General features: G+C 31.0%; 3 protein-coding genes across 3 annotated transcripts; all 3 read left to right on the top strand.

The window, feature by feature from the left end:
• The first annotated feature begins 730 nt into the window (after positions 1-730).
• On the top strand, positions 731-5193 carry LOC108765876 (nardilysin). Its single transcript, XM_018514746.1, has 11 exons — positions 731-825; positions 1010-1091; positions 1413-1532; positions 1614-1812; positions 1879-2078; positions 2202-2375; positions 2472-2815; positions 2919-3425; positions 3587-3737; positions 4176-4487; positions 4582-5193. Exons 1-11 carry the CDS (start codon positions 731-733, stop codon positions 5191-5193), a joined length of 2796 nt encoding a protein of 931 aa, XP_018370248.1.
• A 3144-nt stretch (positions 5194-8337) lies between these two features.
• Positions 8338-12946, top strand: LOC108765875 (nardilysin). The gene is made up of 12 exons (XM_018514744.1): positions 8338-8435; positions 8654-8753; positions 9107-9220; positions 9302-9500; positions 9584-9795; positions 9905-10096; positions 10192-10532; positions 10628-11128; positions 11290-11434; positions 11521-11651; positions 11826-12204; positions 12347-12946. The coding sequence occupies exons 1-12, from the start codon at positions 8338-8340 to the stop codon at positions 12944-12946; spliced, it is 3012 nt and encodes a 1003-aa protein (XP_018370246.1).
• Positions 12947-14288: 1342 nt separating this feature from the next.
• On the top strand, positions 14289-16160 carry LOC108765907 (60S ribosomal protein L22). Its single transcript, XM_018514800.1, has 4 exons — positions 14289-14357; positions 14625-14759; positions 15019-15140; positions 15951-16160. Exons 1-4 carry the CDS (start codon positions 14349-14351, stop codon positions 16096-16098), a joined length of 414 nt encoding a protein of 137 aa, XP_018370302.1. The 5' UTR covers positions 14289-14348; the 3' UTR covers positions 16099-16160.
• The last annotated feature ends 1379 nt before the right edge of the window (positions 16161-17539 follow it).

The raw sequence follows: 17539 nt of genomic DNA, 5'->3' as shown, positions 1-17539 counted from the left end.
TGAAGATTTCTTTTAATGATTGAATGATTAAATTTAAGCTTTTTATCCTTGCATAGCAACTACGAAATAAATTAATGCGAGAATTTTTTGCAATTATTATACTTCTATATTCTTTCCGATAAGCCGTTACGAATAATAGCTGTTATTATAATAGCTATTATTGTAATAGATATAGAATTTCGCATATGGCTACAGAACCAGAATATTCGAAATTAAAAAAACGAAATTTTCTCACATTAAAATTAGAATTGCTAGTTTTATACATAAACGATACTTTTCTTTAATAAGAAAATATAAACAGTTAATAAAACTACTTTCTTATTTCAATTAATAATTCTTTTTCTAATTAGCAATATTTTAAAATGCTAATAAGTCTGCAATGCTAATAATTAGCAATATTTTCAAATGCAATAAGAATGTTTTATGATAATTTAAAACTTAAGTTTTAAATTCAAACGAACTATGAATACCAGCCCTCTAGATCACTATGTGAATAATACAAATAAATAAACATCTAAAGTCTGTAAGTATAATACACATTAGCCTATTGACCTTTATTCGAGGATATGTGCAAAGAAAGAAGATCTTTCAGTTAATGTGCTGATTAAAATAGTGTCAGGTCTATTGAAAATCAAGTTGAAAAAAACTTAAAACCATTAGGCTTTTCCGGATAAAGTCGTATTTCACAAATCGACATAATTTCGATTCAAATTTTCTGAACGTTGACATAATGCCAGTTGTGAAAAGTTGGGATCGTGCGGAGAGCCAACAAGTTAAATATTTGGATCAGCCCGTCAAATCGGAGAACGACAAGAAGGAATATAGGTAAAACGCGAGCAAATACTCAGCAGTATAAAGCACGACTTCGATTGCAGTAGACGTGAAACATAATAAGATCTCTTGAAAGAAATCACACAATACATTTAAATTTTTTAAATGATCGACAAAGTATACAATATTCTTACTGACATCTCATTTAATTATTGTTTGTTTTGTCTTTAAAATTTAGAGCCATCAGATTGCCAAACGGTTTAGAAGCTTTGCTAATATCCGATGAATATTTAACAACATCTTCTTCTGAAGAAAAAAAGGTATAAAAAAGACAATTTAATTTGCATTTTAGGACTTAATGATTTTTTTAGTTAACTTGTTATTTAAAATTTATATTTAAAATTAATATTAATAATAAACTTTAAAATCATAAAAAATATCTATTCTCATAAGATTTAAGCAGTATATTGTTCGATTTGAAAAATTTAATGTCCTGCACTGCAGAAAATTTTCCATAAATTGATTTCGAAAAGTGTGATATAATTTCAAACTGCTTAGTCATTCTGTTTATTATATTCAATTCTGCACTTAATACTACGGGTAATGCGCGTGATGTATGTACTCTCATATTTTTTTAACAGGCAGCGTGTAGCTTATGCGTGGACGTAGGAAATTTCAGCGATCCACCAGAATTTCCGGGCATATCATATTTCTTAAGCTATGAGCATATGCTTTTTGACGAACCCAAAAAATATTCAGAGGTACTAAAACATGATGCATAAATTTACTGTAAAAATTATTTATTTGTATATTTAAATACTTGAGTGTCGTCTTATTTGCAGCAATGTACTACTTTTCAAAATTTTATTTTTGACTATGGTGGCATTGCTAGTGCCACAGTGAAAAACGAGCATACAATATTTGACTTTAATATCAAAGAAAACAACTTGTTTTTAGCTCTCCACAAGTTTGGTCTTTTTTTTGTTAATCCTATAACGCCAATATACACATTTATGAAGCTACTAGAAGTCATAAAAAACGGTATAAAAATCGCAATCTTAACATTGTTGTAGCAACTTACAGTCTTAACATGCCATGCTTATATAGGCTATCGGATATTATTTGCCAAACCAAGATACGAACAACTATTTTCCTCCTTCGCACAAAATGGTCATCCAGTCAACAAAATTCCTGCGGACCACATAATAAAATTGCGCAATAATGTAGATTCCAAGAAATTGTACAATACGCTAAATAAATTTAAAAAGCGCCACTACAGCGCTCACAGAATGAAGCTAGTAATACGGGTAACTTCGTTAAAATTGTGACGCAAAAATAATTTATTATACTTATAGAGTTTATTATTTATATTAATGGTTGTTTTGTTTATAAAATAAAGTTAAATCAGAACATGAAACATCTTTTCATAGTCGGGACTACCGTTGGATACAATGGAAAAATTTGTCAAAGCGTGCTTTGCTGACGTGCCAAATAACACGATGCCTCCAGATAATTTTTCCAAATTTAAAGACGATCTCCCTTTTGATACTCCCGCTTTCCGAAAAATGTATAAAGTTAAGGATATTCCCACACATGTTACACGAGTATGTGACTAAAATTTGAGCAGATAGAAAAGAATCTAATCTTATACAACATAAAAAAATACAAATAAATATATACAACAAATTTCTCTTTTACAGCTAGTAATATCGTGGGTCTTGCCTTCGTTCTCCGATTCTTATAAATGTAATTCATATCAATATATCCCGTGGATTATTTTATATAAGGGAAAAGATTCCTTAATTAATTATCTACGACAAAAAATGTGGACCTTTACAGAAGAAAAAAATATGCTTTATTGCGAGATTGAACAAAACTCTTTGTACAACTTAATATACCTCACCATAATACTCACTTCTGAAGGACTAAAACATCGGAAAGATGTTCTAGATGCAACATTTTCTTTTATCAATTTACTAAAGACAGCGGATGTGCAGAAAGAAATTTACAATGACATTTATGAGATTAAACAAAATATTTTTAGGTAAAGTAATTTTAGAAATAAATATATGTATTAAAGATGATTGAACAGAAAAGCCAATAACATATTTGGGGAAAATCACTTATATACTTGAAGGTTTTTTTAGATATAATAATTACGGCGAAGAACTAATCTCTGAGAATCCCGTAAAACGATTATGTAGGAATATGCATTTCTATCCGCCGAAGGCTTATTTAACTGAAAACTTACTTGATTCGAATTGTAGTACAAAAGATATAGAAAAATGTTTAAATTATTTGGCGCCTGAGATGGCGAATATTATGATTACCTCAAACGATTTTAATGATTCCGAATTAATGAAAGTTGAACCATGTTGGCAAACGGCATATACGGACAGTGAGATATCGAAAGAGTGGATCGAACGTTGGAAAGTCATCGAGGCATTACCAGAATTTTATTTACTTTTACCGAATAAATTCCTTACCAACAACCTTAATCTAATAAAGACACCAAAAGAAAAAATTAAGAAATATCCTGTGAAAATATATAGTAACTCTATGTCGGAGCTTTGGTATCGCCCGGAATTTTGTTTGCCGAAATGTTATATGCACTTCTATTTTATTTCCCCTCTAAAACTTCAGTCGTTGAAGAAGTAAGTAGCATAGAAAATATAACAATACTATATTGTAGTAGTTACTACTGTACTTGATATCATATATATACCAATTTTTAACTTATAATTACCAATATTATGATTTTTATATAATTATTTACATCTTATTGAAAAAGACGTGAACATTAATGACATTTCAGTGAAGTTCTCATGGATATGTACTGCAAACTATGGGAACAGCTATTAGACAAAGAATTATATCCAACTGTACAGGCTGAAATTAGATTTGATATCATTGTCAATATAAATGGTTTTACACTAAAAATAAGCGATCATAATGAAAATCTGCCAGTAAGTATACGTTCAAAGTGTGCTTTGGAGTTACAAATACAATTTCAAGACAATATCATTATATTTATATTGCAGCGTTTAGCGGCTTTTTGTGCACTAAGCATGGTGCAATATTCAAGCTGGATTACAAAGGACATATTTGAAAGTATCAAATTTCAACAAATTCATAGATATTACGACGCAGTTAGCGTACCCGAGATTTACATCAAGTACTAACTGTTTATTATATAAAGCATTATTACAACAATTATAAAGTTGTTACGTGACTAAAATAAATGATTAATATATTAATTGTAACGATTGATATTATAAAATAAATTGTATCATGTTACATTTCTGCTAATCAGTAATATCTTTACTCATGCTTGCAGCGACATGGCATTCTCGATACTGAATCTTGACCATCATTCACTAAATGATAAGCATACTGCTCTACAGGATATCACTTTGAAAGACTTTCAAGACTTTGTGAAATCTTTTACCGAATGTCTATACATTCAATGTCTCATGCAAGGAAACATAACGCCGACTGCTGCGATCAAGACCTTACAGCAAGTTATTAAAACAATTAATTATAGACCTTTACACCCAAATACGATACAACAGCTTAGAGGCACTCAGATACCTTTGGGCATAAGCTATTACAAGATTAAAAGTATCAACAAATTCGATACAAGTTCGATAATAACAAATTATTATCAAATCGGCGTCACCACGATTGAATTATCGACGTTAATCAGTCTGTTAATCGTAAGTATTAAGAGGATCCTAAAGTGAATCCCGAACTCCGAGGAAATTGCTATTTATCGCAAAATGTGATGTGTTCACTTGTACTTGTTTTCAGTATATAATGAACGATAAGATACACGAGCGTCTACGCAAGGATATGTTTGCGTATCCCATAGTCGAAGTTAGAGACATTAACGGAATTTTAGGATATTTCATTACTGTTTACACTGACGCAGACGATTACACAACCGAGTACCTTGATAAGAAGATCGACGAATTTTTGAGATGGTTTAAAAACGATTTGGAAAAGCTCACAGAAGAGGAATTGGATGTTTACAAAGAAATGTTCCTAAAATCTAGACCACAGGACGATGCCAACATTGAAAACGCAGTTGAAAGAAACTGGAAAGAGATCGTGAAGCGTACTTACATATTTGATTTTCACGAACAGGAAATACTTGCTCTAAAGAAAATAAACGTTAATAAGCTGCGGGAATGGCTTGCAGACCACATACCGAACGGATGTAATTTTAGAAAATTAAGTTTACATATTGTAGGAACTATTCCTAAAAAAGCGAAATACGTTTACTTGGAATGCATAAACGGCGATCATCAGCAGTACAAGCCAAACAAAAATCATTATATTACTAAAGTAGAAGATTATAAGAAAAAACTCTTCATGTTTCCAACTAAGCGTTCCAACAAATCCTCTCAGAGGATAAATTAAGTAACACATTCACGATTTAATAATATAACGAAAATCAAATTATAACTTTTATTGTCTCATGATAATGAAGATTTCTTTTAATGGTTGAATGATTAAAGTTAAGCTTTTTACATCGACATCTAGAATGGACCGCTGATGGCAATGGTGGGGGTAGAAAGACGCTTAGAGTGAGAGGCAGGAATAATAAGATCGTTCTTTGTCTGTTTACTGAAGCCTGATTGGTTGTTGTTAATCCAACAACCAATCAGGCTAGTTAGAACAACAGTAAACAGAGAAAGAACGATCTTATTATTCCTACCTCTCACTCTAATTGTCTTCTACCCCCACCATTGCCATCAGCGGTCCATTCTAGATGTCGATGGCTTTTTATCCTTGCATAACAACTACGAAATAAATTAATGCGAGAATTTTTTGCAAGTATTATACTTTTATATTCTTTCCGATAAGACGTTACGAATAATAGCTGTTATTATAGTAACTATTATTATAACAGCTATAGAATTTCGCATTTTGGTACAGAACCAGAATATTCGAAATTGAAAGAACGAAATTTTCTCACATTAAAATTAGAATTGTTAGTTTTATATGTATATAAATGATACTTTTCTGTAATAAGAAAATATATACAGGTTTATAATGGAAACATATTATAAGCAACTGTAATAACTAAAAGAAAAACATATACTATATGATAATAGTGGAGGATGCTAATTAGGAAGTAAAGTACTTACTCATGACGTAATTTTTCATATTTGTTATTTGTATTCTAAACACGACAAAATGTATTCAATAAAATATGTCTCTCACTCTCTTTTTCTCTCGCTCTCTCTTTCTCTTCCCTCTCTTCACTCGTATAACAAATTTTCGTACTTAACTTAGTCGATTTAAAATTTATATTCAAAGGTCGCACACCAGTTGAGCAAAACTTTTCTATAAACTGAACGGAGGATCCTACAAATATTTTACTTCTGTGTGTGCACAAGTATTGTGTACGAATTGGATTTTAAATAAATTAATAAAAAAACTAAATATTATACTCTCGAGAAAAGGAGGAAGTTTTTAAAATTAACAACTTTTTAAGTTAACTGCTCCGTTTTCTATGCTTTCGGAAAAGAAAATTTTAAGATTCAGCGACAGCCGGCGAGCATAAAAAAACAGACAAAGCACTTTTTTCTAAAAATCAGATTTAGTGACTATTAATAAATAATATACAATATAAATATTTTAAATTAATGCCACATTCATTAAGGGTGGATTTCGAGGTTTATACTTTTAATGAACATCATATTTATCCTTTTTCTTTTTCTATCTTTCGAATAATATTATATAGATTTGTAGATCTTATACATTTTCGAACATTTATTGTTTATAATCACAATATAAATTTAAAAATATTTATATTCTCTCAAATTATCTCTAGGTCTTCCAGAATCCTTCGATAATTTTAAAAATTTGTTTAAAATTGACAACCTTCTAACAGTTAATCTAATTTTTTCAGTTAAACTCCATGCATATTGTTCATCTATTACTTTTTAAGAACAGAAGGAAAAGTTAACGATATAAGTTCAACTCAATTTACCGATGATTCTCATTCAATATAGCATTACAGTTCTAAAAAAAGAAATTAGGCGTGATTCTTTAAACACAATCTGTTTTTAAGAGGGCATATACATCTAGAGGTGGTAAAAAATCGATTTTTTTTTAAATATTTTGTAAGTATAATGTCTTAAAAACATTTTTGCAGATTTATCCGGCGAAAAATAAAGGAGTCATACGAAATTATAGACGAATAGTTTGAGCTCGTTGAAGGCGCGCCTGCGACAAAACAGTCCAAGTTCGCGCAGATCAAAAAGGATATTTCTGTATTCATTTTTTAATAGCATTCCTGAGTGCTGCATTTAAAAATTCGAACGGTTGGTTAAGTACAAGATAACAGTCTTGTCTGGAAAAGCAGTCCTGAAAAGGTTAAAACGTTAGCAACGAAAAGTGTGCATCGAATGTAAAACTTTTAAACGCTTTTTTCTTAAAATGTACTGTTTTTCAAAATGGATGAAGACTGTATCTTGAAGACGGCTTAGCCGATCGATTTACTATTTTACACACTTTTTCTACATACTGAAAACTAGTTCTTGACGTAGGATTTTTTTTCCTACGATATTTAGTTTTTTTTTGTAGCCAAAAACGAACAAAATTTTTTTTTAATCGTTATGTTAACTTTGACTAGCTGTCATTTTATTCAAACGCAATATTTAAAAAAACGGCTATGTCAAGCACAAGATCTATGTTTCAATTTCATAAAATTTGTGCCATTTTGCTTTCAAACAAGTCTTGTGCGAGCAGTAATTAATGGTCACCGTTTTATAAAATATGACGTACGAAAATTTGAATAGCGACTCCATTTTATATTATTTTTAAATGAAATTGTAATGATAAATAGAGAAAAGTATCGCCTTTACAATGGAACAAATCCGACGGCTTTGCCTATACCCATTTTTCCACAAAAAAATCGCAAAATTATTCCTCGTTTTGATCAAGCTAGGTGTATATGCCCCTTAAACTTCATTATACTTAAACATAGTATGACCATTATCAGACGTGTGTGGCTAGATTTCAGGTAGCTTTAAAGCGGAGTACGGTCTTTTATCTCGATAAGTAGCTCGGTCAAATTAAGTTCAAATTTCCAGCGTTTGTCGCACATGTGGGACCACTTTCAGGCCACTTTCATACAATTTGTGTCTAGCAACATTGCAATAATTACTCAAACAATCAATAGGCAGGCAATTATAGTTGGATCTTATTTAAAATTATCAGTTTTTAATAATACGTTAAGACGTTAATCAATGATTAGTTTACGATATTTTAAGATAATATTTATACGATATTAAATATAAGAACAGACCGTACATAATACATTAACTGTCTCGCTGGACCATTGGCTCACAGACCAGTGAGAAATACAAGTTAGTAAACGTCGACGACCTTTGCTTAAAATGTACACAAGTTAGTCGTATATCGACTTCTGTTCGAAGACAAGTGGCATAAAGGAAGAAGCCGTATCGGTTAGAGTACTGATTAAAATCGTCTACCAGAAACGACATTATATTGGGAATTCCTTCATCGGATCGTATTATATCGACTGATATAATGCAAGAGGTAGAGCAAGCGACTGCAGACAATAAGAGTTGTCAAGTTGAATATCTGAAAACTCCCGTCACATCGGAGAATGACAAGAAGGAATATAGGTGAGACGAAAGAAAATACCGATCAGCAATATGCACGATTTTGATTGAAATAAGCGTGAAAAATACTGTGACGATAATTTTTTAGAAGGAACATTATAATGTATTTTTTATTGATAAATGCAGGAATTCAATTTTTTTAAATAATTAATAATATGCACAAGATTATGATTGACCTCTCATTTTACTAATATTTTGTTTGCTTTGTCCTTTAAATTTAGAGCCATCAGATTACCAAACGGGTTAGAAGCTTTGTTAATATCCGATGAAGATTCAAAGACACGCTCATCTCAACATCAAGATATGAAAAATGAAATGAAGGTACGAACGAAATAATTTAATGTGCATTTTAGGATATACCTTACACCAATTTTTTTACTTACTTTATTATTAAAATTTATTAAAATTGTAATATATCAAAGACGGGTCTCACCCGAGAGACCCTAGAGAAGATATATATCTTTTCAAGATTTAATTGTATTATTAAAAGTTTTAGTACAAAAAAATTGATTTTCTTGACTAACTGTAGAAGAATTTTTCATTATTTAATTACAAAATATATTACTCAATTTTGAATTATTTACGAGTCATTCCATTAATTGTGTTTATTTCTCCATTTAATATTCAGCGTGTATTATGCGTGATACGTACATAAATATTTTCTTTTTAAATAGGCAACATGTTGCTTATGTGCGAGAACAGAAAATTTCAAAGAGACACCAGAATTTCCAGGCATATCATTTTTCTTCGAATATATCCTTGTGACTGAATTCGAAAAACATTGCCAAGTACTAAAATATGATACGTATAAATTTGATATAAAATTTATTTATTTGTATATTAAAATGTTTAAATCATCTTACTTGCAGAAATATGATTTAGAAAAATTCACCTATAAACATGGAGGCAGCTGTACTTCCTTACTTGAATGCGAATATACATTGTCGTTTATCTTTGACATTCAAGAGAAACACTTATTATCAGTTCTCATTCATTTTGCTGAATTTTTCACCAACCCTCTACCGGAAAAAGATGCATTTATGCAGAATCGAAACAACATAAAAGAAGGTAGATTATACTCATAACACTGTTGATTATACTCATAGTACGGTTGTTGCAACTAACAATCTTAAAATATCGTATTTATGTAGAATTTCAGACAGCCTTAAATTTTGCCAAGGAGAAAAGAGTTGAGCAACCACAGCTTTCCTCCTTTACGCGAACTAATCATCCAATCAACCAGATTACAGAGGATCGTATTATAAAAGAGCACGAAAATTTGGATTACACAAAATTATATAAAGAGCTACAAAAATTCAAAGAACGCTATTATAGTGCTCGCAGAATGAAGCTGGTTATACAGGTAATTTTGTTAAAATTGCGACAAACAATTAATTACTTTTACAGAATACAGTTTATTTATTTCAAAAACAAAGATTAAAATTTATATAACATGATACACCTTTTTATAGGCAAGATTACCGTTGAATACATTGGAACAATATGTGACAATTGATACGTGTTTTGTTAATATACCAACTAACGAACTATCTCCCGATGACTCTACCGAATTAATAATAAATAGTGTTCCTTTTGATTTTGCCGCTTTCCAAAAAATGTATAAAATTTCCACTTCGACACGTTTTTGGACACATCTTGCACAAGTATGTGATTAAAATTTAACCAGATCGAAAAAAAAGTTTATGTTTATACCATACGTAAAAATATAAATATGTAAAATAAAATTTTACTTTTGCAGCTGGAAATAACATGGTTCATGCCTCCGCTACTTGATTTATATAAAAGTAAACCATATCGATATATATCGTGGCTTATTAGACGTGAAGGAAAAGGTTCCCTAATTAGTTATCTACGCAAAAAAATGTGGAATATTACCGTTTCCAATGAGGATATTTGTTACACTATACATAGTTTTACGTACAGCTTAGTCAAGATTATTATAGATCTATCCAATGAAGGAAAACGACATATAAAGGAGGTTCTAGATACAATATTTTCCTATATTAATTTGTTAAAGAAGGAAGGTCCACAGAAAAAAATTTACGACGAGTTTAGTAAGAGTTCAGAAAATTCTTTTAGGTAAACTAATTTTAGAAATAAATAGATATATGAAACATAATTGAAAAAATAAAATATTCGTGAATAACGTCACTTATACTTCGAGGACTTTTTAGATTTTTTGGTGAAAAGAAACCAAAGGATAATGTGAGCAGTTTATGTATAAATTTGCACCACTATCCGTCGCGCGATTATCTAACTGGAAGCGAAATTTATTTTGAATATGATCCAGAAGTTATAACAAAAATTTTGAATTGCTTGACGCCAGAGGCTGCGAATATTATAATTTTCGACAAGGACTTTGACGATCTGGAATTAGATAAAGTCGATTCATGGTCAAAAGCGAGGTATACAGACATCGAGATACCACAGGAATGGCTCGAACACTGGAAATCCGTCGAGCCATTGCCAGATTTTCATTTACCGGACAAGAATAAATACCTTCATGTTAAACATTCTTTAGAACCATTGCCAGCAAAAGTTCCAAAATATCCTGTAAAATTATACAGTGATAGTGTATCAGAGCTTTGGTATCGCCCGGATCCCAAGTTTCGTTTGCCAATATCTTTTATGTATACACATTTTATTTCTTGTCTAGGACTTCAGTCACCGGAAAAGTAAGTAATATAGCATAATAGTATTATAATAATACTACATCGTGCAGTATTACTGACTCTATATACACTGATTTCTAAGTTGGAATTAGTAACACGATTTCCATAATTTTTTATTTGCATCTTTTATTTTTAAAAAACTTCTCTTGTTAATAATATTTCAGTGCCGCTCTCATGACAGTGTACTGCAACATAATAAAACTTCTAGTGGTGGAAGAATTATATCCAACTGTAGAGAGTGGGTATGTGTATGACATCAGTGTTAGTGAGAAAGGAATTATAACAAAAATATCCGGACATAAACCGATCGTAAGTATATATTCAAAGCATGCGTCAAAGTTCTTTTCGCGCGCGCGTAAAAAGAGTATATTATTTTTACTTTATTTATGTTACAGACATTGTTTGTAACTATAATAAAATACATGATGGACTGTTCAAATGTTACGAAGGAAATGTTCGAAATGATCAGAGATAAACAAGTTGATATCTCTAACGACACATTCACTAAACCTGAGGATCTCGCTAAGTACTGGCTATTTATTGTCAAATAATTGCAACAATATTATGAAATTCTTACATAAATGAAAGAAACTATAATAAATGTTAAATAAAGAATTGATTTTATAAAATATATTATAATAAATGTTATGTTTTTTTGCCAAATAGACAATAATGAATATATCTTTGATCTTTTTTGCAGGGATGTGAAATTACGGATACTAAAGTTAGCCCATTATACATACGTTGATATTAACAATGCTCTACAAAATGTCAGTTTTGAAGAATTTCAAAATTTTGCAAAATTTTTTACCAATCGTCTATACATTCAGTGTCTCGTGCAAGGCAATATAATGCAAGATGCTGCGATCGAGTCTATGCAACAATGTGTTGAAACACTTAAATGTGACTCTTTACATTCTAGTATGATGCAACCGAATAGAGTCTTTCAGATACCCTTGGGCACAAGTTATTACAAATTGAAAAATATTAACAAATGTGATCCAACTTCCGTTGTGATAAATACTTATCAAATCGATGTCACGTCAATTGGGTTATCAATGTTAATGAGACTAATAATCGTAAGTATTAAATAACACGGTTTTGTATGGAATCTTAGGTGTTTATTCATTTATTTTATAAAGTAAATAAAATATGAGTAACTTCTTAGACTGTTGCGATTAATTTCATCCCCAAGTTATATTCAGCCGCACGTGTTTTCAGATGATAATGAAAAAACAATTATCATTGAAATGTCGATCAATCCAAAATAATCTTATACAACATATTTCATGCGACTATACGGATGTCGATGGAATTTTAGAATATTCTATTAGTGCCGTTCAAACAGTGGCAAATAAATTATACACATCTGAGCAGATTGACAAGTGGATTGATGGATTTCTGGAATTTTTTAGAGACTTTCTGAATGAATTTTCAGAAAATGACTTAGATGATGTTAAAGAAAGATTAAGAATACTGAAGCAACATGTTGATATGAATGTTGAAGAAGAAGTTAATAGAAACTGGAATGAGATCATGGAGTGTCAATACATGTTTGACAGACACGAGAAAGAAATACTTTCATTAAACAAAATAAAAATAAACGAACTAAGAGAATGGTTTGATAAGTACACGTTGGACGAAAATTATGTGAAAAAATTGAGTGTACATATTACAGGAACTGATCCAGACAAAGCGCAGTCCATTGCTTTGGAATACATAATCGATGAACATCAACAGAAGAACATTGAAGAAAATTATATTATTAATGTAGAAGAATATCAGAAAAAACTTTACGTTTATCCAGTAACTGAGAGGTAATTGACTTAGAGTGCAGAATAAGTGACATTTTTGCACAATAATAATATAAAAAATTAAAATTATAAATTGTAATTATTTATAAGAATAAGATCCCGGGAAAAATTGTTTCATATATAGACATATTTTAAATAGAATTATATATAATTTTATATAAAATATGTTAATTTATAATATAATTATATATGAAAAATTTTTTTCCGGGGTTCTTGTTGATTTATTGGATGATTAAAGAAATTATGCATTTATTTTTAAGCAATTTAGGGCACGCGCGAAAATTTTTAAATTCTTTTTTCTTAATTTTGCTTGTTGAATCTATATAGCAAATAAGAATTATAACTTTAATAATGATTGCGGTTTTTATGAAAAAAGAATTAATTTTTATAGAAACAGATAAATTATCATAATTTGATAAAATTAATTATTCTTTTCTTTTCAGTTAAAACGTGTTCAAAAATAGCATTTTCTGCATATTAAGACTATTTTAATTATGACTTTCGAATTCAGCAAGTGAAATTAAGAAGCCTATTTTGCCACTCTTAACGACGTAACTGTAATGTTACTGTGTCGTTGCGCAGGTTTTGTATATGATAAAAAACAATACTGTAACGCTTCATTGTGTTGAATATTTCTCGGTCGGTTTCCACTTGATATTACTTATTTTATATTGTTATTACTTATTTTATTTTAAATGTTAGTTTTCTTCTATTTAAAACGTTAATATTATCATAATGCAGTTACAAAGAACAGATTTTTTTAGAACATTTGTTTGACGACATAGTGAATTTATACAAACGAATATATACAATTATATCGACATTTATAATTATTAATGACAATTATTCTTTTGTGGAATTTTTATTTGCGTGAAAATAAATAAATAATGGAATTCATGTCATAAGTAATACAATAACAAAAACACCTAAATCCGGGCTAATGAGAGTCAGCGCGAACGGAGGTACACAATAAATCTTTTACAAATAATTTTGTTAATCCATACGATATGTTGATATCATCTTTATTTGAAATCTTAAAATCTTGAACGTTTCGATTCTCTTTGGAATCTTCATCAGCAATCTTCTTAAACCAAACTAAATTTCGCGAACATTCGATGTAGAGTCACACACAGGTTGCCAAAACTGTAGCGTTATCCACACGATCGCCAAATCTTCTCATGAAACTTTGGATAATATATTAATATTCACAATTAAACACATTTTATAATACATTTTATGTAAATTTGTTTGAACTCCGTCCAATCCATCTGGAGTAACGAATATGTCGCAATAGACTATAGACAGATTTTCGCTCTCAGTTAATAATTAAATGCTCCCGCGTAAACGATTGTAGCGCCATATGACGATCAATTTTCTCGCATTCTTTCATTCGTTGGACACACGTGAACATGGCTCCGGTAAGTTATCGTTCTCGCAAAAATGCGACGATTATTCGTAATCATGGCAGAATTTCGTGAAAATAACATCACGTACGGAAAGAACGGGTCCGACTTATCAATCGCGACACGTTGCTTTATGGTTTTATGTTGAGATCATTTCTATCTAGTCCGATTCATACGTATCCTATCGTACGCTCCTATCCCGCCACCTTGGACAATTTTCCACGTGTCCTACAAAATGATGGTAACATTATCGTTAAACAGATTATTTTCGCAAATTTTTAGCCGGCAAAAAAAACTAAAGGCCCGATTAAGAAGCAGGTGCTTCGGGGTAAGGGACAGAAGAAAAAGGTGTCCCTGAGGTTCACGATCGATTGTACGCATCCCGTGGAGGATAATATTATGGATGTTACCAATTTTGTAAGTTACATTATTATTCTTAATTATTTCAGATTATATTCCTAATACTTTCTTTTCCCATCTGTCAGAATTTTGCTCGAAATTGCTCGTTTGATTGAAAAAATAGAGACCTAACCTATTCTTCATGGATTCCTAACCTCTACGTAACGAAAAAATCTAACGTTGATTTATTTTGAATCGCCTGTTTGCCTACTAAAGTTTTTTAATACTATATCGTTGAGACTGATTATTATAAGATAGTGATGTTTTCTCTTTTTAGGAAAAATATTTACAAGAAAAAATCAAAGTTGGTGGTAAGACTAATAACTTTGGCAACAATGTTGCCTTGGAACGTAACAAAATGAAACTCACTGTCAACAGTGATGTCGACTTCTCTAAGCGGTGAGTAATATCGTGTTTCTGTTAATACAACAATCGTAGAATATACGGATAAAGTTGATATTTGTAGTCAGTTCATATAAACCATCTTAAATACAGTTTTTTAACATGTGAGTCAATCACAAAGTTGAACTAGCATCTTAAGATATTGCTTAAGATAATCTTTAAATAAGAATAGACTATGAATACTGGCCTATAGATGCTTCCCATTTAGACCGGTATTGATAATCTATCTTTAATTCAAAACTATTTTAAATAATGTCTTAAGATGCTAATATATCTCTGTGATCAACCTAAGTGTCATTCACAATGAATAAATCTTAAACTTTAAATTCTGAGCTATGAGAAATTGTTCAATCACAGTTAAATATAAGAAGAATAATTGACTATGATTAGTCAATTTCTTATGGCTTAAAACTTCAAGCTTAGGTAATGACTTATTGTAGAAAGCTCATAAGAATGACTGAATACCTGTGATTCTAGTGTTACAAGTCGACGCAAATGTCATTTTATCTTGGCATTTAATGAAGAACAAAGACAAAACGATATTTGTGTCATCTTATCTTCATTAAGTAGATAAAACCTTATGATATTAAACAATATTAAGGCCAATATTCATAGTCCATTATTATTTCAATATTGTCTTAAATAATATCGTAATATGTCCCTCTAGTTGGTTTGTTACATCTTGAGATAGTTTTAAAATAAGGATTGACTATGAATATTGACTTATTTTTTACTATTATAAGTTTACTATTATAAGCTACAGGAAGAGCGATATTTGCACTAATTTGGAAAACATTGTTGTCATAGATATCTCAAGTACTTGACAAAGAAATATTTGAAGAAGAACAAATTGCGTGATTGGTTGCGAGTAGTATCGAAAGACAAGGAAACATACGAATTACGATACTTCCAGATTAACAGTCAAGAAGATGATGATGAAGAAGATGTGGAATAATTCTCTTTATTCTTTTAATTACAGATGCGTCTGTATATATTTCTTTTAATAAAGAACACTAAAATTCGATATTCTTGATTATTTATGCAAATACAAAATAATTAGCTTTGGTTGTATAACAACTATTTTTAATGTTTTAATTATAATTTTGTAATCATGCGATTCTATCAGTTATATACGCATTTCTGTAATTATTTTAAAGTATAACTGCAAAAGTGAGACGTACGAATTTTTACAAAGGTTAAAAGTTTACACTATATAAGTTTTCATAAATTTTAATAAAATGTATGACTTTGAATAATGTAATGTATAGTGGATAATATTTAAATAGTGATTTGCAATATCACTTCTAATGCAATTAAAATGTGCTCCTGAAGTCCTGACTAGTATGAAGTATTTAGGATTTGCATCGAGTTACCATCAGCTCTGGTTGACTAACAGCTTCACGATTTGGACGCATTAGCTGTCGAGGGCGTTAATGTACAAGCGAACTTTTCAAATCGTGCAACTTCACGCGAAAAATTGACGATCTCTAATGATGAATTCAGTCACTCGCACTACACTGGATCAATGCACATTAAAAAAATTAGTGCTTTATATAAAATATCTCAACGCAATATTATACATTATACAATATAATCAACTTTGACAATGAAATTATACATATACATACATATTCGTAAAATAATGTGACAATATCATTAGTAGATAGTTAATTGTTTAAAATATTTATATACTGCCATATTTTACTTTGCTAATTTCATGTACAGCAACGTTTAATGTGCACTGATCTAGCGGCGTAGCCTAAGTGATCCGAATTCGCTATAATTTAGGACAAGTTCGACTCCGGCGAAAATTCTGGCGAAACTCGCGGTGAAAATATTAATGATGTTAATTCCAGAATGTAATGAGGATACCTGGCAACGGTCGTGGTAGCTACGTTGTTCGTTGCGGAAAAGATTCGATGGCGGATGGTCCCCTGAATCCCGTCGTCCGAGATTTATGATGTCGCACAACACTTTCGTTATTACGTTCGACACGCGCGATATATACATCTTGCGCGTTTCACAAAAAACACTCGCGAGACAACGTCTCGACCGCACGCGGAATCCGCTTCTGAAAATCGATCGCGATCGCGGACAATTAAACGCGCGGACGCGATTCGAACGATTTCTACTCCACGATCTTCCGCGATGACGTCACAACGCGCTCGCCAACCGTCGCGAATTTGAAATATCAAAAGAGGCGCGAAATCGCCTCTCGAAGCGCCGCGTCGCGGCGGACGAGAGAGGTATTGACCGCGCTCGGTGATTCTTTAATATGATTGGTTCCTTCCCATGTAAACCTTATATCTGCAAATTTTCTCGAGTGATTCAACGATTTTTGTAAAAAATTATCGGTTTTTGCAACGTCATCTCAGGGGGTCGATTACTGTATCTTC

Source organism: Trachymyrmex cornetzi, unplaced genomic scaffold (assembly GCF_001594075.2).
Source record: "Trachymyrmex cornetzi isolate Tcor2-1 unplaced genomic scaffold, Tcor1.1 scaffold56, whole genome shotgun sequence".
Taxonomy (NCBI): Eukaryota; Metazoa; Arthropoda; class Insecta; order Hymenoptera; family Formicidae; genus Trachymyrmex; species Trachymyrmex cornetzi.
The sequence above is the reverse complement of the archived record's forward strand: the minus strand, read 5'-3'. Positions and strand labels throughout refer to the sequence as shown.

What these genes read in the sequence shown, in the direction of transcription:
- LOC108765875 (XM_018514744.1), top strand. Translation starts at nt 8,338, where the DNA reads ATGCAAGAGGTAGAGCAAGCGACTGCAGACAATAAGAGTTGTCAAGTT. An exon ending in GGACTTCAGTCACCGGAAAA is followed by an intron (nt 11,129 to 11,289) that starts GTAAGTAATATA and finishes ATAATATTTCAG; the next exon opens with TGCCGCTCTCATGACAGTGT. An exon ending in TATCCGGACATAAACCGATC is followed by an intron (nt 11,435 to 11,520) that starts GTAAGTATATAT and finishes TTTATGTTACAG; the next exon opens with ACATTGTTTGTAACTATAAT.
- LOC108765876 (XM_018514746.1), top strand. Translation starts at nt 731, where the DNA reads ATGCCAGTTGTGAAAAGTTGGGATCGTGCGGAGAGCCAACAAGTTAAA. An exon ending in AACGACAAGAAGGAATATAG is followed by an intron (nt 826 to 1,009) that starts GTAAAACGCGAG and finishes TTTAAAATTTAG; the next exon opens with AGCCATCAGATTGCCAAACG. An exon ending in ATCATAATGAAAATCTGCCA is followed by an intron (nt 3,738 to 4,175) that starts GTAAGTATACGT and finishes ACTGCTCTACAG; the next exon opens with GATATCACTTTGAAAGACTT.
- LOC108765907 (XM_018514800.1), top strand. An exon ending in TTATGGATGTTACCAATTTT is followed by an intron (nt 14,760 to 15,018) that starts GTAAGTTACATT and finishes TTCTCTTTTTAG; the next exon opens with GAAAAATATTTACAAGAAAA. An exon ending in GATGTCGACTTCTCTAAGCG is followed by an intron (nt 15,141 to 15,950) that starts GTGAGTAATATC and finishes TTGTTGTCATAG; the next exon opens with ATATCTCAAGTACTTGACAA.